Here is a 26,354-nt window from a genome sequence, read left to right as displayed (position 1 = left end):
TTTCTTTCTTGGAATCTTTTTAGTTTGCAAACAGAAGTTAATTATAGCATATCTTTCAACTCATTTATGGATATCTGAAAATTATGGCAATCTGATTTTAACCTTAAAATTTATCCTCCTGTAAATACTTTGATTCTGTACCTCAGCTCTGACTTTTTGAGGGGCTCCAAATGGAAATCATTGTAGATAACTGTCTAATGTTTGGGAGGAAACATCTCGCCTTCTTTTTTAACTCACCGTTTATTTTTTTTTTTTATTTTTTTATTATTATTTTTTTTTTATTTAACTCACCGTTTAATGTGCTATAGCACAAGTGGAATATTAACATGTCTAATACAGTATTTTTTTTTATTCAGTCAGGGAATAGTTAGGTTCAGGGTGGGAAATGTATTAAGGATTGGAGAAGAGATTATAAGAAGACTGGAGCAAACACAAATACATTAAAATATATTAAAATCCACATTAGCACAGTCTGTGAAGGAATGAGCAGCATATAGAAAAGTCTGGCTGCACACGCCTCTGCCTTTTAGGTACCCTGTGGGTATTTTTGGCTCCTCTTGCCAGTGAGAGTTATTATGAGAGGCACATTGTGAAAATTGATTTCTGTTCAAACAGGTCCCAGTTTGTACAGAGTGTTATCGCCCAGTGTCTGGTGGAACTCTCCTCTGCTAGAAGCACTTTTAGATTCACTATTCAAGGTCATGACGGCAAAGTGTACATCTTGGTAAGATGTTATTTCTCCCATCTTTCTGTAGCCTGGTAATCCAGGGTCTCAGAAATTCTTTAGTCTTGCCATTCTCTTTTCTCAATTCTCAGGTCTAGAAAATAAACGATCAAATACTGAATTTGTAATATCCATTGAATTCCCAAACCAAACTCAATGACAAAAGAGCAAGTGGCTTTATGTGCTAGGTACTGGGGATATAGAGAAAAATAAAACCTGAAACCTGCTCACACCACAAAATAAAGTTTTTCACTCTAAGTTGTTAATGACTTTTCTTGGTCAGTATAACACAGTTCTGTCTCTGTCACTTTTTTCCCCCTATTGATTGTTCCGTTTTTCCTTTTTGATACTCTTATGTTTAAAATATATTCTGTTGCTCCTGTTTTTATATATATGTGTGTATGTGGTAAGAACACTTCATGTGAGATCTACCCTCTTCATAGATTTTTAAGTGCATGCTAACAGTATTGTTAATTATAGGCACAATATAATACGCAGATCTCTAGTACTTATTCGTCTTGCCTAACTTTAACTTTATACTCTTTTCATTAGCAACTCTCCATTTCTCCCTCCTTCCAGCCTTTGGCAGCCATCATTCTACTCTTTGCTTCTATCTGTTGGACTGTTTTAGATTCCTTATGTAAGTGGAATCCAGCAGTACTGTCCTTCGGTGTCTGGCTTATTTTACTTGGCATACTGTCCTCAAAGTTCATCTGTGTTGTTGGATATTACAAGGTTTCCTTCTTTTTTAAGGCTGAATAACCCATTGTATGTATGCAGCACATTTGTTTTATCCATTCATCTGTTGATGGACATTTAGATTGTTTCCGCATCTTGGCTGTTGTAAATGATGCTGCAGTGAACATGGGTGCCGATACCTCTTTGAGCTCCTGATGTTAACACATTGATGTTTGAGAAGGAGTGGCAAGTTTGGGATAAGAGGCCCTGCAGTTAACAGAATCGTTTCCTTCATGTACCACAAGCATCTACTATTATACTGTTGCTGTTAGAAATAATGGTCTGCAGAAAAGAATTTGGACCACTTATATGAGAATCTTAAGGCCCAAGTCTCTTTTCTGCCTCCATATCTATTTTATTCAACCAGTAAACATATATTGAACATTTCTTATTATAAAGGCACTGTTCTAGGTGTTGAGGGTAGAGCAAAAAATGCCATTAAGGAACTCACAAGCTAATAGGGAAACATGGTAGCTCGAAGGAGGCAGGGGGTTAGGTTGTTGTTAGGTGTGGCTTCATAGCTGGCCATCCATTATGGGGACCCCATGCTTCTCTGACTCCGATAATTAATACCAAAACTAAAATACTTTTTGACTGAAGTTAATACTGAGTATGCCTGATAGTCATAGTCTGAAATCAGTTTTAATTTTCTTTTACTGTAAGGTTTTCAAGTTAAAACTCAGGAATAGGAACTTTTAAAATCTACTACTAATATAATATTTAAATTCAAAAAATGTCTTTGTTATAAAAGTAATACATTCTTGAAACAGACAGTGTGAAGAATGTGGCAGTGGTATTCCTCCACCTTGTCTTCTCTCCTGTCTTGCTATATCATAGTATTTGAAGATAAAAATTATTAATTTGGTATGTGTACTTCCAACATTTCCCCCCATCCATATATGACTACATGTTCATACACTTACATTTTGCTTTTGTTTGTAAAACATACCAGAATCATATCATGAGCATTTTTCTTCAATATGTTTATTCCACACAGCAGTGTATCATAAGGATTGTTTCTTGTTAGTGTAAATGTAGATCAGTGTCTTTAAGGTCTAGAATTCCAGTGTGTGGCTGTTAAAGACAGTGCGGCAATGAAAGTGATCTTCGCATGTGTATTTTAGCACTTCTTTAGAAACAGACCTTTTTAATCTAATATGGTATTAGAATTTGTGTATTTTAAATTGATAATTATCATCCTCCAGAGAAGCTGTATTAATTTATCCCGTATAGTGAGGCATTCTTGGTACCCCACCCAGATCCCCTTTACTCAGGCTGATACACCCATTTCCCAGCTGCTGAGAGGTGTGGACTGCTAATGGCACTCAGCTGCCTCTTCTCCAGAGACTTGCCCTTATGTGACAGATGTCACCTTGTTCAGAAAGTTACCTCTTCCCACCCCTGCTCTGGTCCGCCTACTGCCATTGATTTGACCCTGTTGTGCAAAAAGAAGGGGCCTCCTGTCTGAAGGTGGGACAGATTTTGTGGGTGGGATTCTTGCTTCAGAGCTCCTGGGGTAAGGCTGAAGCCAGACCCCTGCTGAGCTCCACAATGAACAGCAGGCATCCAAATCCCAAAACTCTTCTGCCAGCAGTCCAGACCCCTCTTCTGAACTGGATGGTGCCATCTTGTTGTACTTGCAAATCTGATAAGTGGAAAAGGGTGGCAGATGATTTTCACATTTCCTTATTACTAGTTATATTAACATTTTTATATGTTTATCACTTATTCCTTCTGTTAATTCTGTACATATTCTTTGCCTTTATTTCTGTTGGGCTGTTTTTGCCCCCTTATTGTTTCCTGGGAGCTGTATATATTATAGATAATACCTTTGTTATATACTATTAAATAGTTTCTCCTAGTTGGTTGTCTCTCTCTCTTTTTTCTTTTTTTAACTTTTATAATCTCGGTGACTCTACCAGATGTTATACTTTGAAAGACTTACCGTACTTAAAAATTATATACATGGTTCTCCTGTATTATTTTGTGGTATTTTATAGTTTTATTTGTGTTTTGTTTTTTAGTGATGGTATGAAATATGATAATGAGTGATAATGATATCCTTATACTTGGACTTTTCTCTCCGTATCTTTAGCTATGGCTTTTAAACTCAGACAGTTTGGTGATTGAATCTTTGGGAAGTTCCAGAGGTATCACAAAATTCCCTCTGTTGGAAGACATCTTAAAGGCAGATTCCAGTTCTGCCTGGAATGCTGTCAAGGTCCTCTACCAGCCATGTGTCAAAAGCAGGAATGAAAAGTAAGTTGTGTGTTTGTTTCCTCATTCCACGTTGTTTAGTTTCTTTTGCCATTTGGTGTTGAGAAATCAATGAATTAAATGGTACTATGCCACTTCCCTATTTGAAGCTTCTAGGAGTTGTACTGCTAAATGTTATGCTTTCAAGTAGATTGAATTATTACAGATGATTCATGCTAATGTGTACAAAGCTTACTTTTACTGAAAATAATTGGTCTTTTTCTTGTAATCTCAGCTGTCTATGCATATGGCTGTAGTACTTAATCAGGCATCAAAAGCTATGAATATTTACTGATAAGCACTTTCCAGGCATTGGGGATGCAATGGTGAAAAAAACCTAGTCCTTTCTTCCTGGGATTGTCATTCTAATGGGGGGAAGGCAGACCATAAACAAAAGAGGCATAAAACCTTGGACCAATGTGGCCATGTGACTCGTGGCTCCCGCTGAAGAGTCAGGCACTCATCTGTGGGCTTCTAGCTCCTTTAAGCCTAACAACAACCCTGTGGGGTAGGTACTATTATCACAAAACACAGGTGTTAAATTACTCTCCTGAAATACAAAGCAAGGTAGAGTAGTTGGGGAGGAGTAGGATGGGTGTAGGAGGTTGTCATTTTATGTTGAAAAGTCAAGGATGTTTCGTAAGACGATATTTAAGTGGAAAACTTGAAGTGAAAGAGTGAGCTTTATCTGAGAGAGCAGTGTTCCTGGCAGAGAGAACAGATTGAAGTTTATACTTGTCTTGTACTCTCCAATGGGTTTGATCAAATTTGTACTAAGAACAGAAAGATGCCAGTTGTTTTCTAGGAAGTAAATACGAAATTTTGAAAAATTGCTCATCTTTTTTTTTTTTTTTTTTTTTGGATTATATAAGCAGTACCAATCATAAAATATTTAAACAGTTGAGACATACATAAAGTAAAATGTGAAAGTTCTCCATCATGCCCCTTTCTGGAAGTAAAAAGTATGTTGTATATTCTTCAATTCCTTTTTCTATTTATTTTTCATCTTAACATAATTTGGAAGATACATGTGTATTTTTTACACTTAAAAAGAAAGCAACACTGTGTCCTGGGAGATTCTTTACAAGTCAGTGCTTTGCATTTTATGTAATGGGTGTACTATAAATAATTTAACTGTTTTTCTGTTGATAGATACTTGGGTTATTACCATTTTGCTGCTATAAGTAACATTTCATTGTGTGTCGTTATACAAATTTGGTTTGTAATTATGTGTACTTTTTTTATAAGGGATTTCTAGAAGTAGAATTGCTGAAGCAATGGTACAACATTTAAAATTTTGATAGATAATACTAGTTACTTTGTAAAAAGGCATTGCAAATTTATATTCCTACCTGAAGTTTCTATAAATGCCCATTTTTCTGTAACGTCACCCAAACTGCCATTTAGATTTTTGTCCATCTGATGCCAGTCTAAATGAAACAGGTCAGATATAGATCCTTTTGTTGTTTTGAGGTATGATCAGAGACTCTGGCTTATGCTTTGATGTTTTGGGCACTTTGGTGTGTGTATGTATGTGTGCACGTGTATGGCCTAATACATAGTTACCTTTTAAGCTCTTTGTTGCTTGTATTCTACATTTACTTCTGTGTCTGTGTGTGCCTTTATAGACTTATGTGGATTTATGTGGTGAAGCTTGTTAAAATCTTTTATGTTTTTTATTTATTTGAAATGTGGACTTTTGAGAAGGATGTGTTAAATCACACTTTGATTATGAATAAGTTATTTTCTTCTGATTTTGGTATCAGTTTTTTCATTGTATATCTTGAAGCTATGTTATTAGGTACATAAATATTTGTGCCATGACAACTTGACTAATTGCATATTTTATCCAGAAGAGATTTTTGCTGCCCTTCTATGTAATGCTATTTCCGCTTAATTCGAATTTGCCTGATGTTAATATTGTTATATTTACTTTCCTTTTTTTTTTTACTTGCTAATTTGTTATATAGTAGTCCCTTCTTACCTGCAGTAAGAGAAAAGACTTTTCCTTAATAAGGTTTTGCATTTCTTCTTTTCTCCCTGTCTCCTGAACTCTGTCCTCTATGTTGAGATCATGTATGATTCTGGTGATGGTGGCAGTTTCTTCTTAGGGAAGTACCAAGCCACTGCCCTGACCTGACCTATTTGCTTCCCTCTTTTTTTTTTTTTTTAAATATATTTTTAAACTTTATTTATTTTGAGAGAGACAGAGGGGAGGGGTAGAGAGAGAGGAAGAAAGAGAGAGAATCCCAAACAGGCTCCTCACTGTCAGCACAGAGCCTGACACAGAGCCTGAACTCACAAAACTGCAAGATCATGACCTGAGCTGAAATCAAGAGTTGGATGCCTAACCAACTGAGCCGCCCAGGCTCCCCTTGCTTCCCTCTTACGTATCATGGCCATAAGTGGTTTTATATTTTTATTGTATAAGTCCATTTCCATAAAAATATTTGATGTTTTAAAAATATTTACAAATAGTACTGTATAGTATATATCTTTTTACAGTTTGGTTTTTCACTTACTAGTCTTTGTTTCATTGATTTGATGAAATCCGCTCTTTTATGTACTGTTAAAGTTGGACTGTAGTCAATCCTTGAGTATCTGAAAATCTCTTATATGTTATCTCTCTGAAAACCTATAGGATTTCTCTTTATCATTGTTTTTCTAAGATTTCATACAGATGTATCTAAATATGTTTATTCAAAATGTTCTCTTATGTCACAATCTGTTCTGTCTTACAAATGAATTGTTCTCTCAGTATCTGTGATACCAATAATGATACTTCAAGTCTTCTGTTCTCTCTGTTAACTCTTTTCTTTTGGTGTTAACTCTCCTCTCTTTGAAAACGTTCCTTGTGTTTCTAACTTTGCTTTACAGTGTTACTTTCCGCAAATGTTTGATAATTCCACTAGAATTCATGTGCTAGGATGTATACTCCTTGTGAACCAGGACCTTGTGCGTCTTGCTCCTTACTACATCTAGGTGAGTTCTTGTAGAAGTTCTCAGTATAGAAAATTTGTGGTCACATTTAACAAAACATTTGTCAAATGAATGGTACATCATTTTCTGCTTATTTTTATATTTGATAATTGCTGTTCCTCTGTTGGTAACTGCCTTTATGGATTTGTGAAAGAGAACTCTAAGGATATACCAGTTTGGTTGTGACAGTTTGTCTTTTGACAACTTTTGGGTGCTAAGAAAAAGGAAGCGGTGGTAGACTAAGTTACTGTGATGAACCTTATATTCATTATTGTGAAGAATCTTTACACTGCCTGTTTTGAGTTGTGTGACAGAGATTCGATGCACTGTCTCATTATTTCGCTCATTCCTAACAAATTACCATGACACTGGAAATACAATGACTATAGTCAGTTGTGTTCTGTATTTGATTAGTGGACTTTTTTTTTCCTTTTTTAACTTTGTATGTCACGTCTTAGGGATATAATAAATGAGTTTGATGACTTCAGTTTGCCTGTTGTGTATAACTGCTTTTGTTTTCTTCTTCTACTACTGTTTGATTCTTTATCCCCCAAAGGTAGGAGGGGAACTTCACAAGTTGGGTAAGCATTCTGCTAGTTACTTGCTTTTGTCTTTCAAGGACGTTGTCTTTTAAGAGACATTAGTTTCTTTCTTTGGGGGCATTACTGAGCAAACCGTAGATTCCCTGGCATATTTTTGGCATGTGGGGTGGTGCATTAACTATTTTAGTCCAATTGGTTGCAATTTTTTTTTTTTTAGTGGAAGTGTGGATTGCCAGATGGCAGTCTAAAAGAGGAAAATAGCAAATGTAACTATGGTTTTAGTTCCTTGAGGACACACACAAAAAGTGGCAAGTAACATATTTAGAATGTTCTTTCTTTCTAGCAATAGACACACATGTCTCTTGACATTTTGAAGTCTATTGTTTTTTATCCCCGTACCCCTTGCCCACAATTATCTTACAACTTATATTGTTTAGTTTGTATATCAGAATTTAGATCATAAATATTAACTTTTTAGCTTTGGACCACCCTATCTTAACTACTTCTGCAGTTTGTGCTAAATCATCAATTCATCCATGGCCTCCTGTTTTCTAGAATGGGAGTCATTTTGCCCCTGAGGGGATATTTGGCAGTGTCTGGGACATTTTTGGTTGTCACAACTTGAGGGGCTACTAGAATCTAGTAGGTAAATAAAGCCTAGGATGCTCTTAAACATCCTACAATGCCTCAGAGAGCCTCAACAACAAAGAATGATCCAGCCCCAAATGCTAGTAGTGCCAACGTTGAAAAACCCTGTTGTGGATTATCTCCTGAAACCCAGCTGTGTCTACCTTTTCCCTCTGGGTGGCACAGCCCACTAGTTTCTGGAAATTTTTTTTAGGCCAGCAAATAAGAGAAATTTTACTGCAGCGTGAGCCCAAACCTCTATAATCCCACACTTTAAGTTAGAGTAAAAAGGATAAGTACAAACCTAACATAAATGTTTATTGTTATACTTTGCTCATTTTCTTTAGGGAAATGTGAAAACTAGATTTATTTTTAATTTACAATGATGAAGAATTTTATAGGTTTTAAGTCCTTTGTTCTTATGTCTATAAGAGAAAAGAATTTAGGGAATGTAATCACTAAGTGCAAAGAAGTGGGCTTTTTTTAAAAGCTAAATTGAATTCTCTTCATTGTTTTAAGTCATGAGTCCTATTATTGGTAGTGGATCTTCCCACATTTTCCCACATTTTCCCAAATGAGATCGCCAGAGCTTTTTTATTTTGCAGCTGAAAACCCTATACCCATTAGACAATTCTTTCTCCCTCTATCCCCCAGCCCCTGATAACCACTATTCTATTTTATGCATTAAAGTAGAAAATAAAATAAATAAATAAATAAAATAAAATAAAATAAAATAAAATAAAATAATTTTAAAAAATAAATTAAAAAAAATAATAAAATAAAAAAAAAAAATAAAATAGAGTGTGTTAGTCTGCTACGCCTGTCATAACAAAGTGCCAAAGACTGGATGACTTAAAAACCAGAAACTTATTTTCTCAAAGGCTCTGGTGACTAGAAGTCCAGGATCAAGGTGCCGTCAGGATGGTTTCTGGTAAGGCCTCTCACACGGGCTTGTAGACAACCTCCCTCTCACTGTGTCCACCGCACATGACCCCTTCCGTTTGTGAGAACAAAGAGAAAGATGAGAGGGGGTGGAGATGGAAGAAGTTCTTGCTTCTCTTCCTCTTCTGATAAGGACAGCAGTTCTATCTGATTAGAGCCCCATTCATATGACCTCAGTCAACTTAAGTACTCCTTGAAAGGCCCTGTCTCCAAATACAGTCCCACTGGGGGTTAGAGCCCTAACTGTTCATATTCAACATGTGAATTTGTGGAGAACACAATTCAGTTCATAATACTGACCACTTTAGATATTTCATATATGTGGAATCATGGAGTATTGTCTTTTTGTGACTAGTTTATTTCACTTACCATAACGTCGTTAAGGTGGTTCATCTATGTTGTAGCATGTAACAAGATTGCCTTTCTTTTTGAAGTTGAGTATTATTCCATTGAACGCTTTTTGATTACCCATTCATCGCTCAGTGGACATTTGGATTGCTTCTTGTGCATTTTGAACAGTGCGGAGGTGACCTTGGTGTGCAAATATCTCTTGGAGACCCTGCTTTCAATTCTTTTGGATATATACCCAGAGATGGGACTGCTGGATTGAATGGTAGTTCTGTTTTTAATTTTTTGAGGAACCTCCATACTGTTTTCCATGGTAGTTGCAGCATTTACATTCCCACTAACAGTGGTTCTAATTTCTCCACATTCTTACCAACACATTATTTTCTGTTTCTGGTTTTTTTGTTTTTTTTTTAAGATTTTGTTTTTAAGTAATATTTACACACAACACAGGGCTTGAACTCAAAACCCCGAGATCAAGAATTGCATGCTCCACCAACTGAGCCAGCCAGGTGCCCCTGTTTTCTGGTTTTTTAATAGTAGCCGTCCACATGGCTGTGAGGTGATATCTTATTGTGGTTTTGATTGGCACTTCTCTGATGATTAGTGATACTGAGCATCTTTTCATATACTTGTTGGCCATTTTTATATCTCTGGAGAAATGTCTGTTCAAGTTCTTTACCCATTTTTTTAATCAGGTTACTTGATTTTTTTTGTTGTTGAATTGTTGGAGTTAATATATTCTGACATTAACTCTTTATTTGACATGTGGCCTGCAAATATTTTTTCTCATTCCATTGCATTTTTTAAGTTTACTTATTTATTTTGAGAGTTGGGGGGGCGGGTGCAGAGAGAGAGGGACAGAGAGAATCCTAAATAGGCTCCACGCTCAGCACAGAGGACGACATGGGGCTTGATCTCACAACTGCAAGATCATGACCTGAGCCAATATGAAGAGTCAGATGCTTAACTGACCAAGGCATCCAGGCGCCCCGAGGTCACTTTTTTTATTGCATCTATTGATTGTGTCTTTTGATGCACAAAAGTTTTTAAGTTTAATGTAATTCCATTTAGTTTTACTTTGTTCCCTGTGTTTTCTGTGTCACTTTCATAAAATCATTGCTAAAGTATGGTTAATTGAGGTGCTCATACCTGATGTGTCAGAGACTATCATTGCCTGAGATAAAATTAGGTGATTTTTAGGAGATTTAGAGGCCTTTGTCCTTTTTGATTGATGAAAACATAAACCAAATGTTAATTTATGCTAATTTTATATCTAGCAGAATATATAAGACCTGTTACTTAAAAATTACATAACCTACTAGAACACTTGACATGAATTTATTTGGATAGTGTGTGAATATGATGCTAAAATGAGTGAATGAGCAAGTAAGTGAATGAATTGATAAGTGTGTCACCAACTCCTAAAAAGCACTTTATTAAACCATTTCTCTGTCTTCTATGTCTCCACATAGAAGTCACAAGGTGATATTGTCAGTGCACTCTAATTAGGGGCATTCCTTTTGTAGAGTAGGATTAACTTAAACTTCAGATGTGAATGTCCAAGTCTTATATTTTATAAATGAGGAAACTGAGGTGCAGTAAGAGAAATAATTAGTCACTTTATTAGTTGGTAATAGAGCCAGAATTTGAGCCAGGTTGTCCTGATTCCAAATTCAGTTATTTTTCATTATATCATGTAGAGTCCCTCACCATAAAATTTTAGGAGATTTGAAAATGTCACTGTAAATGTATGTTCTTCCTCAAGAACAATTCCTTTGATAGTTTAGAATGTGTCAGCATTTTGATTACTCCCCAAAATATACTGCTTACTATACTATATTCAGTAAATATTTATGCATCTTAATATATAACATCAGCAGTGGAAACTTCTGATTTATACCATGTCCATATCTGATCTTCTAAATCAGAATTGAAGGATACAAATGTGATTTTTTTCAGAAGTCCATTGCCTTAGCTTCTTAGAACAGGAATCCATTAAAAGGAAATTAACCTAAAAATACATAAAAGTTATCAAATACCTTTGGGAAAATAGAAATGCTTTTTTGGAAAGTACTTTTCACACATTTGTCACCACTGCTATTATCACCTAGACTTACTCACCTAGAAATTGTTCTACATTATGAAGCAAGTGGAGCACAAGCTTCTTTAATTTGTAATTGGAAAAATCCCTCCTGTGAGTGGACTGTGTAAGTACAGTGGTCTAAATTCAAACTTTTTTATATGGAATTCTTATCCATGAGTTATAATCATTAAAGAAGATACAGGAAATAAGACCAGGACATATAATAAGAGTGAGCTTTTTCCCTAGAGATACCAGTCAAAGCAGGTTTTCCTATGAAAAGCATTCCATCTCTTGGAACTGCTTTCTGGAAAGAATCTGCTTTCCTTCTTCTGAGGAAAGAATGTGAGACAAGTATAATCGTGATCTGTGGGGGTAAAAAGGGAGAGGGGACTGGGATTGGCTAAAACATGGAGAATGTGTATATGAAATTGTTTCTTCACTTTCCTGTGTTTTCTATTCATGTGTTAGGTATTTTTATGAATCAGACCTGGAGTAATTGCCTTCACTTTTCACATCAGAAGGGTTTGGGTTTTTCTTTCCTCTTTTTTTATTACCTCCTACTATACTTGGTATTATATGTGATTCCAAAGCAGGAGACCAAAGATTAGTGCCGTAAAGGAATTTACAGTAAAGTTAAGGCAACATGGTAAACGTACACAGAAAAATTTTTTGAAAAGAACAAAATCTACATTTATGTTGAGGAAAGGATTTTCATGGAAAAATCATATTTATTAGCTGATCAAAGAAAATGGAAAAAAGAGAAGTACTGTCCTCCACTCCACCCCCACCTCAGTAAAAGCTGAGAAGGACTGGGCAGGGGAAGCATGCATGTTTCTATGTAGAAACTGCCAGTAGGCTGCTCCTGTTGCAGTGGCAGAGAGGGGTTGGGTGGGGAGTGGGGAGGTGGCAGTCATCTGCCCACAGAGATGCTCCCATGTATTGGTCTGGCATATGAGGTTCTCCTCAAAACTTTTGTTTGAAGAAAGATTTCCACAGCTGATACAAAAATGCTTGAGAACCACCATTCTCTGTGCTATGCCTTTCACCAGACAAGGTTTGAATTCACTGGGTCATGACACAGTTAATGCTTTAAAAAGAGTGACCACACTGAGATAGTTCTAATTGACTGAATGGTCTTCCTCTTATCCAGCTGAGCTCTGTCTCCCAGAAGCTTTCATCCAGAGCTACCAAAAATTAATCTGTTGATTCTTGAATATGACATCTCTTCACATATTAAGATAATCTAACATTTGGTCCTAGAGTTTTTCTTATCAGCCTCAAATGAATGGTTTCAAGCTTCCCTTTCCTTTTGCAGTCTTTTTTTCCCCACTTGGTCCCCTTTTCTATTACCATCTTGACTGCCCATAAGAAGATGTTGCCCCAGCATCCTATCAGCTTTACATAGGGTGAATCAGAGAAAAGCAAGCTGGAGCTAGGGATTCATTTTCCAGGGCTATTTTAGGTAATTTAGATATAAAGGAAAGAAGGCATTTACAGTGGTCCCAAACAAAAGTGACTTGATTTCAAGAACCCATTGAATTTGGACATTTAGCAGAAAAGTTTTCAACCTCAAGTGTTGTAGATGGTCATTCATTTGTTGATTCAGCAGATAGTTATTAAATGCATACTACTGTGCTAGATACTAGAAATACAAAATTGAGCTAAAAGAGATCTGATTCCTTGCATTGTAGACCTTAGTGGAGTCTACTGGGAAAGACAAATAAATGCAAAATTGCAATACAATCAGTACTATGAAAAAGAGCTAGATAGTGTTAAGAGAGCAAATCATAGGGAGACCAACCAAGTCAGGATGGGATTCCAGGAAGAACTTATGCTTAACTGCTGTCTGAAAGATGAGAAGCAGGAGACTGTGTGAAGAGTCTCTGGGCAAGGGAGAAAGCTATATAAAAGGCCAGTGGTGAGAACGAGCACAGTGAAGACAAGAGCTGGGAAGAAGACCCAGGTGGCTACTCTGGAATAGAGTGAGGAACAGGAAAAGGGTAGGGAGGAGGCAGGCCAACTCAGGATCTTAAAGGCATTTTTAAAGAGCTTTGTCTTTGTGTTTATCCTAAGAACAATAAGAATCTATTAAATGTTTTGTCTAAAGAGAAGGGTGAGTTTATGCTTCCAAAAGTGTATTCTGGCCACCAACCAGGGAACAGATGGTTATGGTAGATCACATAGGAGGCTGTTGCAAAAGCCCAAGAGAAATGACTATAGTGGGTGACAGTAGCTAAGATAGATTTGAGAGATAGTAATATTGCAGTGTTTGTGATTGATTGAATTTGGAACCAAACCATTATTTATTGGGATAGATAATGTTGGAAGAAGATCAAGTTTGGGAGAAGATCATGAGGATCAGTTTTATATGTATTGAGTTTGAGCTACATTTGAGTCATTCAAGAGGAAATAGCAAACAAAGTTAATATGCAGACCTGGAGTTCTGATGCAGGGTTTGGGCTGGGTTTTTAAATTTGTGAGTCATCTGCATATTGGTCATAATTGAAGCCAAGGGCAGGGGTGGGATTGTTTAGGAAGAGAGGTGGAAGGACTGAGCTGTGAAGAACTACCACATTTATGGGCCGGATAAAGGAGGGTGAGCCTGGAGAGGAGATGGAGGAGCAACCAGAGGGCTAGGAGGAAATTTTCATAGAGGCTGAGGGAAGAAGAAAGTACTTTAAGAAGAAATAAGTGGTCAGATCCTGCTGAGAGGTCAGATAAGATGTTGGATATAAAACATGTATTGGATTTAGATTGAAAAAGTCATCATGACCTTAGCAGGAATTGTTTTGTCAGGTGACAGAGCTGGGAGCTATATTGGAATGGGGGAGCAGTGAGTGGCAGCTGATGTGACAGAGACACGTATGCACAACTGTTTTGAGAAGTTTGGCTTTGAAGGGAAGGAGAGATCTGAGGGGATGGGAAGCTGATGAAGCCAGGCAGGTGGGGTTAGATCCTCTTGAGCCGATTTAAAAGCCAATAGAAAGGATCCTGTTAAGAGGAAGAGGTTGATTACACATGAGAAAGAAGTGGTGATTGATTTTGACAGGATAGGAGGGGCTGGTATCTCAAACTAGCCTTGGGAGTAGGGATAATTTCCTTTCTGTTACAGGAGGGAAGGTCAAAATTGGAGTGGATGGAACAGGTTTGCATACTAGGTTTTGGGAAGATAAGGGACTTGGTCCTCTATGGCATCTATTTTATCTATAAAATAGGAGTGGTGTAGGGAGAGGCATAAGAGGGAAAGGGATGGTGTAGTGGACTGTTGGAGGTTTGAGGAGAATGGATAAGATTCAAAATGGTCATTTGGAGAGGAGGTGAGTGAGATAACTAGAGATGTGTGGGAGTGGTTGGTGGTGTTCATTGCCTGTTGAGGGTTGCAATTGTGAATTTATAGTGTGACTTTTTCCAGCATATCATTTACCTAAGTGTAAGCACAGAGAAAGCGCAATTGGGTTCAGCAGGGTTCAAGTTTTATTGTCTCAGTGCAAAGAGTATTGTGTTAATTTTGTGCTATTAAAATGATGAACTACAGAATCTCTGTGACCTGTTTGAATGAAGACTGAGAGTTGGAAGGGGGCCTTGGCTTCTTATCATCTGAAATGTATTTAGCTATGGTAGAGGAGAAACTTACTTTTAATTGTATAGCTAAAGCTTCTCAAATGTTATTTTAAAAATATCTGATTACTGGTGGGAAATGATCTCTTTAAAACATATTAAGGAAAACTGTAGTATTTTAAATGGAGCTTTAAGCACTTATTTAAATATATACTCTGAGTTAAATTTTCTCCAACCTATTCCATGTGTTTTTGTAGTCCTATCTTATAAGGAAGTTCAATGTGGCTTAATGTAGGATAATGAGTATAAAAGAAAAGGGCAGGATCTTCCATAACTGCCAGAATAGTTTGACATTTGTCATCTAAAACAATGGCAATAGTCCTGATTGGCTCTGCTTTTGTTCTTGACAGTGAGTGTAAAATAAACCTTGGATTCTAAGGTCAGCTGGAGTAGAGGGAAGAAGTCAGTTTCTTTCAGTAGAACATGGGCTTTTTTTTTTTTTTAATCCAGGTGGCTGCACGAGCCCTCAAGGCATTGAGGTGCTTACACCTCTATTGGAAACAAAATACATTGAACATGACATTATTGGCCTCTCCAGTGTTAAGGCCAGCTGCTGTTGTAACATCTACCACGAGAGTAAGTGCTTGTCTCAGGGACCTAGGCTGGGCTTCCAGCCAAGGGCCTCCAGTAATACTGCTGGTCTCCATGGGATGCCCTCTGCATTATTGCACCATAGCAACTGCCAGAACCTTACCCTGCCATTTTCTCTCTCATGTTAGAGGAAAATTTTCTCCCTACCTTAAAAAAATTAATCACTTGTAATTCCCCAGGTAAATAATGTAGGCATTCTTCTTGTACAATAAATTCAACACCTTGGAATAAAACTCGTCCCCTTGGCCACCATCTTGAATTCTAGTTTCCCCTATATAAGTCGCCACTGTGAACACTCTTTATCTCAACATAGACGTGTTTATAAATGCCCCAGGAGTATATATAGAAAGGTTTTGTGTGTTATCTTTTCATTTTTCTTACCATATCTCATAGTACCCTTCCACAGTCTATTTTTTCACTCAGCATTATATCTTCCCAATACATGTAGATATATTTCATTTTTAAGTGCTTTATAATATTCCATAATGTAGATATTTCATGGTTTCTTTAGTCATTCTGTTGCAATTATTTTTTTTTTCTTTAATAGTAACAGTTCTGCAGTGAAGACCCTTGTACACACCTCCTTGTGCAATTCTGCAAGGACTTGTTTAAAGTGGATGGGAAGAAGTGGAGTTGCTGCTCCTGGAATAGAGTTAATTTACATTTTTTAAATAAACTTTTTATTTTGGGAGTAGTTTTAGATTTATAGAAAAGTTGCAAAGATAGTATAGATGGTTCCTGTATACATACCCTTGACCCAGTTCCAGTTTTGCCTAATGTTATCTTACATCACCATGACACCTTTTTCAAAACTGAAAAGCCAACATTGGTGCATTAATATTAACTAAATTCCCAGATTTATTTGGATTTCACTAAGTCTTCTACTAATGTTCTTTTTTTTTTTTTTTTAATTTTTTTTTTAATTTACATGCAAGTTAGTTAGCATATAGTGCAACAATGATTTCAGGAGTAGATTCCTGAATGCCCCATACCCATTTAGCCCATCCCCCCTCCCATAACCCCTCTAGTAACCCTCTGTTCTCCATATTTATGAGTCTCTTATGTTTTGTCCCCCTTCCTGTTTTTGTATTATTTTTGCTTCCCTTCCCTTATGTTCATCTGTTCTGTGTCTTAAAGTCCTCATATGAGGGAAGTCATATGATATTTGTCTTTCTCTGACTAATTTCGCTTAGTGTAATACCCTCTAGTTCCATCCATGTAGTTGCAACTGGCAAGGTTTCATTCTTTTTGATTGCTGAGTAATACTCTTTTATATATATATATATATATATATATATATATATACATATATATGTATATATACATATATATGTATATATATATATATACATATATATATATACACATACATATATATACACACATACACACTATATATATATATACACACACACACATATATATACCACATCTTCTTTATCCATGCATCCATCGATGGACACTTGGGCTCTTTCCATACTTTGGCTATTGTTGATAGTACTGCTATAAACATTGGGGTGCATGTGTCCCTTCAAAACAGCATACCTGTATCCCTTGGATAAATACATGGTAGTGCAGTTGCTGGGTCATAGGGTAGTTCTATTTTTAATTTTTTGAGGAACCTCCAGACTATTTTCCAGAGTGGCTGCACCAGTTTGCATTCCCACCAGCAGTGCAAAAGAGATCTTCTTTTTCCGCATCCTCGCCAACATCTGTTGTTGCCTGAGTTGTTAATGTTAGCCATTCTGACAGGTGTGAGGTGGTATCTCATTGAGGTTTTGATTTATATTTCCCTGATGATGGGTGATGTTGAACATTTTTTCATGTGTCGGCCACTTCTCTCTGGAGAAGTGTCTATTCATGTCTTTTGCCCATTTCTTCACTGGATTGTTTTTTGGGTGTTGAGTATGATAAGTTCTTTATAGATTTTGGATACCAACCCTTTATCTGATATGTCGTTTGGCAAATATCTTCTCCCATTCCATCAGTTGCCTTTTACTTTTGCTGATTGTTTCCTTTGCTGTGCTTTTTATTTTGATGAGGTCCCAGTAGTTCATTTTTGCTTTTGTTTCCATTGCCTCTGGAGATGTGTTGAGTAAGAAGTTGCTGTGGCCAAGGTCAAAGAGGTTTTTGCCTGCTTTCTCCTTGAGGATTTTGATGACTTCCTGTCTAACATGAGGTCTTTCATCCATTTTGAGTTTATTTTTGTGTATGGTGCAAGAAAGTGGTCCAGGGTCATTTTTCTGCATGTCACTGTCCAGTTTTCCCAGCACCACTTGCTGAAGAGACTGTCTTTATTCCATTGGATATTCTTTCCTGCTTTGTCAAAGATTAGTTGGCCATATGTTTGGGGGTCCATTTCTGGGTTCTCTATTCTGTTCCATTGATCTGAGCATCTGTTTTTATGCCAGTACCATACTGTCTTGATGATTACAGCTTTGTAGTACAGCTTGAAATCTGTAACGTTCTTTTCTAATTCCAGGATCCAGTCTGTGATACTGCATTGCATTAATTCATTGTGTCTCCTTTGTCTCTTCTGGTCTTGAACAATTTCATATTTTTCAGAAGGACTGGTTAAATATTTTCTTAACTGTCTTTTGCTTTGGGTTTAGTTGATACGTTTGATTGGACTGAGATGATGGGTTTGGGAAAGAATATCCTCATGTTATATCAGGAGGTACAGAGTATCCACAGCCATCACTGGTGATGTTCACCGTGATCACTTGGCTAGGTGATGTTGGCCAGTTTTTTCACTGAAGTGACTGTTTTTCCTTTTCCACATTCTGTTCTTTGGAATTAAGTCACTGAGTCCAGCCAACACTCAAAGAGGAGGGAGAAAGGTTAGCCTCATCTCCTGAAAAAGAGGTGCTATCTATATATATTATATATAGTGCTGTCTATATATATTATAGTGCTATCTATATATATTATTTGGAATTTTTACATGAGGAAGATTTGTTTCTTTTATTTACTTATTCAATTATTTTTTTTAATGTTTATTTATTTCTGAGACAGAGAGAGACAGAGAGAGGCAGAGCATGAGTAGGGGAGGGGCAGAGAGAGAGGGAGACACAGAATCCGAAGCAGGCTCCAGGCTCTGAGCTGTCAGCACAGAGTCCGACATGGGGCTCGAACTCACAAACCGTGAGATCATGACCTGAGCCAAAGTCGGTCGCTCAACCACCTGAGCCACCCAGGCACCCCTTTATTCGATTATTTTTATCTGATGGACTCATGTATATTTATTTTATATCTTGGGTTATAATCCAATACTATGTTATATATTTTGTTATTTACATGCTTATTGATTTATTTTTTTTTTGCTCAAATTCTTCTAGTATTGGCCATTGAGAGCTCTTTTAGGATGGCTCCTGGATCCCTTTGACATGCCTCCATATTTTTAAGTTTTGATCACCCTTTTCCTGTCTGATGCTATAAAATGCTCCAGATTCATATTTTCACTGCTCCATCTCTAGAATCTGCCATAACAAGGAGCTCTGATTCTTTTTATTGGAGAGTGGGAGTGGTCCTTACTACTGGTATTTGAAATTTTAATATTGTTGTTCTCCTAGGGGCTATTCTAGTCAGCCCTTTTACCCTTCTCCTCATACCTATTCCAGTGTTTGATACCATCAGGTTTATTAATTTTGGTCAATCTGATACAACTGCATCTTTTTTAAATATGTGTTTTCCTTACTTTGGTTGAACATCTGTATTTATGTTTACCATCCATTTGAATTTTCTCTTTTGGGAATAGCCTGTTCATATTATTATGATCCTGTCATAATCCAATCGTATCAAAATTAAAATTGGAATTGGTGGCCTTTTACTTTTGGATCATGTTTAAAGAGGTCTTCTTTCTAACATGTCCACTTATGTTTTTACTTCAATTATTTACTGAAGCTAATGATCCACAGATCTCAAGTGGGTCATCTGGTAAGCGAAATCATGTGCTTTTTCTCAATCCTTAGCATTCATTTTTATTCACCACTTATTCTTCAAGGCATTTGTCTTGGTCTTCTTTTGGTTTTCTTCTGGCTTCTTTGGTCTCTTTCCTTTCCTTTGTTTTGACCTCTTCTCTTCCTCCTTTGCCATTTCTTTTTCCTGTAGCCTGAAACCATGTCCCTGACTTCGTTTTCCCTTTTGCTAAAGTCCATCTGCTCTCATTGTAGAAACTCTAATTTCTGTTGAGTAAAAACTTTCAAGTCTACATTTTCAGACCTGCCTTTCACTTAGGTTCTTTGCTTACATCTCTGTTTTGTCTCTAGGTTGTCTCTGCCAGATGTCCCACTGGCTTCTTATATTCAATATGTGTGATGTAGAAGAAATTCATTAACGTTCCTGGAGAGTGTATGTTTTCCTTCCATTTGTACCTATCAGTGGCATCTTGATTTTCCCAGTCACCCAGGCTCAAATCCTGAAGTTGGCCATTAATTGTCTCCTAATTCCCCTACTTGCAACCAGTTAGGAGGTCATGTCCAGTGTTATTTCAAAATCTTCTTCATATGTATTATTTTGTTCTCTTCAGCATTGTTACCAACCTAGTTCAGGTATTACTGTTCTTTGTGTGGAGGTTATGTGTGTCTCTTCAGCCTGTCAGAACTCTCTAATCCAGTTTACCTTCTGCAGCCAGCCTGGCCATCCCCAATTGTATCACTCCTCTGCTTCCTTCCGCCTATCCAAAGTCTTTATCTCCTTGGATTAGTATGTGAGGTCTTCTACAGCCTGGCTCTGTTTTAACCTCATTAGTCCTGCTTTGTCCTATGCCTGCCACATCATCTGTCATGTCCAATCAGAATGGCATTCTCCAGCTTCTCAAATCATTCATCTGTGCATGTCATACATAGTTCATTGTGTTTAAGAGTTTATAATTACCCACAGGACTCAAAGCTTTCTATTTCAACCAATGTCCATATAATTTTTGTGGTATTTCTATAAGAGAAGGATTGATATGGAAATTGATATTTTTGTTTATAAGTATTCTTACATGTGTAAGGTCTTCATGAGAGACCTACAGATTTTTTTCTCCTATTGTGCATGGCTAATAAACTATTCCTTACATCCTAGGGAATTATATAAAGATAAATATATAAAAATTTATTCTAAGCCCTGTGGGTTTCTAGATTTTTTTTAACTCTTATTTTCTTAGCACCTCTTATTTCCATAATTTTTCTCCTTTTAGCAACATAAAATAATGATATCTTTACTGGTGAAGTGACTTAACCTTGCTAATTTTATCACGGAGTTTGTTTCTAAATCGATAAGGCCAAAAGGGGGAGGTTGGGAGGCACGGCTGACATTTTATGTGCTAGGTTGTTCAAGTTAACTCTGAAAAGTTATTCAGACATAGTTGAGTTTTCTGAATAGAAGTGTCTGGGTTCAAATAAGGTTTATATAGAGACTATAGATTGTCATTCTACTTTTCTTCTCCTTGGGAGTAATATTTTGTTTGTTTTCTGCGCATCTGTCTATTCTTTTTTGTAAGCTTCCCATAAATCTCCTTCTCTTTATGTCTTTAAAGATATAAAGATAAGTATAGTGGTTTTAATGATCTAACAAAATATTAACTATTTTCAAGACTTTACTACGTATCAGACTTGTTCTAAGCTTTTTAATACATTGTACCACTGAATCCTTATAACATGTGTCAAAGTGCTGTGGTTAGAACAAGTCCTAGAAATTGAGGTTACTTGCCCAATGAGGCACAGCTAAGATGTAATAGATTTAGGATTCAAAAACAGGTCTGTCTTCAAAACCTTTGGCTATGTCCTTATGTCAGTACTCACAGTACCATCAAAAAACACTGCCTGTAAAAGCCAAACACACCCCACCCCCCCCACACCCCCCCCACACACACACTCACGTAAATGGATTTATTTATTTACTAAGTGCTGCTTTTGGACTCTTCAGATTGATACCATCAAACCTCTTTCCTGTTAGCCCCCAAGATTAACTAATCCACTCTTTTTACCTACCTAATGAAGCCTAAACTTGGCTTCTGCCTCTAAACCTAATTTCAATGTCTTCTCTTTTTCCCTGCTAGTTGCAAACACCAGTCTTAATTGGCTGCTCCCAAGCCCATCTTAATCTATTTTTACACCATGCACTCACAAATGGCTCCTACCCATGTTAACGCATCTTGGGCTGACCTCCTTCCTTCTCTTTTCCACATTTGACTCACATGCTCAGCTCCTTTGCAGATACTTGGTTTTTTCAGCCTTCTTCACATTGAGTTTTCATTTAGGTCTCCTACCCGATTTGCTTTCCCTGGGCTTCTTTGGACCTAATTCCAATAGCTGCTTGTCTATTCACCCCATTCTTTTCCCAGTGCAGGGTTACAGGCTTAGTCATTGTAAAACCTCCAGATCCACGTTGGCTTACCAGCCACTTTTTACCTCTTTGATGAAACTCTTGGTCTGTGTTTAAAAAAACAACTGCGGTGAAAACAGAACTTTAGGGTAGGAGATTATCTGGAAATACCTTGTCCTTAGCAAAATTCCTACCCAAACAGTTCTTCAGATACTTACAGATACATGCAAATTATTAGTGCACTTTACATATAATTCAGCAAATGTGTTCTGTAAGAGTAGTGTGAACCTAGAAAGATTAAAGTGACTGTTATCTTCTAATTGAAGAAATTGGGCATAGGGCTTCATGATTCAGTTGTGGAAATGTATTTCTTAAATTTAATAATCATATCTGGTATGGGACTTCACTCTGAAGTAAGTCAGTCACAGAAGTGATTCCCCTATTTGTAATTGGGGGTGATTGTTAGGGCATTTGATATTGAGATGACCTGAAACATTTGGGGCACTTAGAAGTTGTAAGAGTACATTTGACATTTTAAAGTGGGAAGAGTATGGGATTGGAGTTAGACATGGAATCTCGTTCCAGATTTTCCATTGACTAGCTACATTGCCAGGTCAAGTGATAACCTCCAATCTGGGCCTTAATTTCCTCATCTTTTGGGGTAAGTATACTTAACTGTATGGAACATTTACAAGCATTTTAAACAGTGTGATCACAAGCTCTGTTGTGTTTAGTTTGTCTTATAAACCGAAGGTTAGTTTTCTCTTGCTGCAAGTATTTAATGCATGCAGTACTTAGCCTCCGATTCAGTTCAACAGACGTTCACTTAGGCTTCCTGTGTGTAAAACTTTCTGCTTAGAGATATAGAAGATAAAAATATAGATGAGACAGAATTTTTACTTCCAGAGTTTCAGTGTTTAATCTTGGAAACTAACAAGTTACATAAAAGCTCTAGAAGGTATGCATTCTCTGTCCTATGACAGACATAAACAAATGGCTTTCTCATTAATTCTAATTAAGAAAAATTTCATAGAGAAGGTAGCATTTGATCTGAGAATTAAGGGAGGGAAAGATAATGGGGGCAGGAGGTTGAAAAAGAGACATCCTGAGAAAAGATAGGAAATTGCAGGATGCATTTCCCAAAGTGTATTAATAAAGATATTAATAGGTTTTTTGTGGGAGCAAAAAAGGATGCCATAGTCAAATAATACTGAGATTCTTACTATGCAATAATGGTTGCTTATTATTGTTATCATTTTTGTTATTAAACAAATTTGTGACTCAGTGGGCTCAGTGAAATTTTATATAAGCATCTTTACTGCTATGCTGCTCAACATCTTAATAGTCCAAAGTTCAATGTGAATTGTTAAGAGGAAAACATAGCACTTAGCACTTAGGAATCTTAGGTGATCATGGAACCCTTTTTCATGGGAACACCAGATCCAAAGAATATACCTTTGAAAAATTGCACAGAATCCTGTATATCAGTGGAGCAAAGTGAATGTAGAGAGACTTTCTGATATTACATGAATTGAAGTTGGAAAATAAGAATTTAAGAAAGATTGTAGAATGTATATATGCACACAGAACACATTTTCCATCAGCCAGTAGGTGTCAGTGTATGTCAAGTATAGCTTGGTTACATCCAACAAGGGGAATAGACTGAAAGAAGAGAGTCATGTGTTGATGATTTCCAAGAGTGTTTATATACCAAGGGAAGGGAATTTGTGAAAGAATTTATATTTATTTACAATTTTAAATTTAATATGTTTTAAACCACTCAAAGAATGAATTGTATTTTGCTAACATATTCATGACAGCCTTGCCCTACTGTACATACAGGTAAGGTAGAATATTTGTTTATTTATGTGTTTGTTCATGCATTCAACTAATGTGTCAGGTGATAGGTACACATTAGTGAATGAAAACAATGAATCTCTTGCTTTTGTAGAACATATATCTAGGAATGGGATTAATGTATATGTGGTATTAATCTAGTATATATATGTATTATATGTTCTGGTGACTGCACGGAAAATACCCCAAAGGCAAAGTTAGTTTTTACTAAAGGACTCAAATCTCTAGAATGGTTCATAATATAAAATATGTCCCAAAACATCAATATATAAATCAGCCACTCATATTGGACTCTGTCCATGTGCTAGGCTCCCTGGATTGTAACTAGGAGTAAGCTGGCCTATGAGGAATTACAACTACTGGAGCTGTTACACAAGTATACATGTATCATTGAGTGTTAATTCACCATAGCGCCCATGTCTGGCCAGGAGGAGAAAAGGTGTAGAGGTAACCAACTGTCCCAAAGCTATCTTCCTGCTTCCAGTTTCATATTTCCATTGGAAAATTCGGTTTCTCCTACTTTGCCTTCCCTTAAAGAATGCAGATGTTTTTACAGACACAGACTATCTACAGATCCCATTTCTGTACCTTGGAGACATGACCTATAAATGTTGGAGGGCTTATTTGACATCTTGGAATATTTATATAAACTCTGTGCATATTTGCACTGAAATCAATTGAAAGTGAAGAAAATTTAATGGAAAATTTTTAACCTAGGGCTTTTTTTTTTTTTTTTACATGAAGATCTTAATTTTTTATTGATGCACTTGGGACTTATGCAGGTGACACTAATTAATGCTAATGTGACATGTACATCTACCTCTCTCCTCTCTCTGACCATATTGATTATGCCTGGCAGCTCTACCTCCTGGGGTTATGTGCTTGGCAGGTTTATAGATAATCAAAGCCTTGGTGAAAAACCTGAAGGGAAAATTCCAAAAGTTGGGAATTCAGGAAGTGCTCAGGGGGATGATAGTTTTTGTTTAGCCAGTTTGGAAGGTAAATCTTAATTAGCTAGGGATTGCTATGCTGTTCTTTTTTTTTTTTTTAATTTTCAAAGTGATAGCTCTTTCTTATCAACAAAAATTTGTCCTTTTTACCTTCTTATATAAATCTCCCTAAACCAAAATTTTGGGGGGAAGAAGATTTGCTTAAGCCATGGCAGCATAGCTCAGGAATCACCATCCATTCTTCATTTTATAGTTTAATTCATTTGTGAAAGCTAAATAAAGATTCTATTTAGATACTTCTAAAAGTGGTATGCTACCAAATTCACAGGATTATTATGAAAAACTACCTGATCCCTGCCTAACTCAGTGTATTAATGAATCAGTGCCAGGTATTTATTTGATAAGCTAGGAACACTGAGGTATTACCGGCAGAATAAATAGAATCCTACCTTCTTGGTATCACTGGGTTACGTGGAGATGTGTGATGGTTTTAAAATATGCCCACAAATTCTTTCTTCCTCCCTTTAAGAGGTAGAGCTTAATTCCCCTGGCTTTTGGGTGTGGGCTGGACCTAGTGAAACACTTCTAATGTATAGAACAAAGTGGATGTGACAAAGTGTAAATTCTGAGAGTAGGTCATAAAAGGCACAGTGGATTCCTTTTGGTTGTGTGTCTCACTCACTCTCAGGGGATCCAGCTGTCAGTATGCGGATACTGGGGCCCCAGCCCAGCCTTCAGATGAATGCAGCCCCTGCTGACATCTTGATTACAGCCCCGTGAGAGAGCCTGAACCAGAGACACCTTGCTAAGTTGTTTCTAGATTCCTGTCCCACAGAAATTGTCAGATGATGGTTGTTTTAAGCTGCCCAATTTGGGAGTAGTTATTAGTAGCAGTAGATAACTAACTCAAAGAGATAAGACAGAAACCTGGAGTTCTAAGACATTTTGCCCTCACTTCCAGCACATTTCAGGGTGTCTGTGAATCCCATGAAATTGGATAAAAAATTATGTGTGGTGTATGTGCATTTTTGTGGCAAGTATTCAAAGCTTGCATTAGCTTCTAAACAGAGCCCTTAATCTCTGAAAGGCTACAAATCTGTTTTTATTCAGAGGAAATAGAGCAGTGAGGGCCAGAGAAGTAGAAAGGTTTCATTGTGGGAAACATCTCTTATATATAAGTAATTGATGTGTATTTGCTGATGAAGACTGGAATGAATGGAGCTTTAAAAAGTGAAAACAACTAACATGGTCATGTGAGACAGTTCTCTTTCCAAAGTGTGCTTGATTGCTTTAGATCAGGGGTGGGCAAACCTAGCCAGCAGGACAAGTCCAGATGCACTCCTCACCCAACTCCTTTGCTTTTTGTAAATAAAACTTTATTGAAACAGCCACGCCCATTTGTATAAACATTGTTTATGGCTGCTTTTGCCCTACAGCAGCAGAGTTGAGTAGTTGTGACAGATGTCCGACAAGCCTAAAATACTTATTGTCTGACCCTTTCTGAAGAAGTTTGCTGACGTTTACTTTTCAATACTGAAATGAGGTTGGTGTTCTTGTGCCGTAAAGTGGTAGCTAAAATGCATGTTTCTAACTGATGAGTGAATGTACTACATCAGCCTGTCTTACAGGTAAGTAATACATTAACATTGACTCTTCAAGCCCCATAGGAGTAATTACTGTTCAGGTCTGAGGAAGAAGTGGCTATCTGGGCAGTCTCCTGGAGAAATGAGATTTGTAGAACAGAGGGCATGGGTTAATAATGCTGGATCAGAGGTGAACACACCAGCGCC

General features: G+C 36.9%; 1 protein-coding gene and 1 long non-coding RNA gene across 8 annotated transcripts in view; one reads left to right on the top strand and one right to left on the bottom strand.

The window, feature by feature from the left end:
• Positions 1 to 26,354, top strand: part of UBE3D (ubiquitin protein ligase E3D) — a 240,077-nt gene that overhangs the window by 41,149 nt on the left and 172,574 nt on the right. For 6 of the 7 annotated variants that reach the window (XR_015251364.1, XR_015251365.1, XM_025925182.2 and 3 more), the window contains exons 7-8: positions 616 to 724; positions 3,558 to 3,721. Coding sequence is in view for 4 of the 7 variants with exons in the window: in XM_025925182.2 (XP_025780967.1) it covers positions 616 to 724; positions 3,558 to 3,721 (273 nt within the window). In the remaining 3 variants the exon portion in view is untranslated. Of the gene's footprint in view, positions 1 to 615; positions 725 to 3,557; positions 3,722 to 15,307; positions 15,434 to 26,354 lie in introns of all 7 variants that reach the window. The other variant, XR_015251366.1, reaches the window with a different exon arrangement.
• Positions 426 to 25,134, bottom strand: LOC147581057 (uncharacterized). Its single transcript, XR_015251369.1, has 2 exons — positions 25,014 to 25,134; positions 426 to 818 (listed from the first exon to the last, which is right to left on the bottom strand). It is a non-coding gene; the product is annotated as an uncharacterized LOC147581057 (long non-coding RNA).

The sequence above is a fragment of the Puma concolor genome, chromosome B2, assembly GCF_028749965.1.
Source record: "Puma concolor isolate L17-30 chromosome B2, mPumCon1.1.hap2, whole genome shotgun sequence".
Classification (NCBI taxonomy): Eukaryota; Metazoa; Chordata; class Mammalia; order Carnivora; family Felidae; genus Puma; species Puma concolor.
This window is presented reverse-complemented; position numbering and strand designations above follow the sequence as displayed.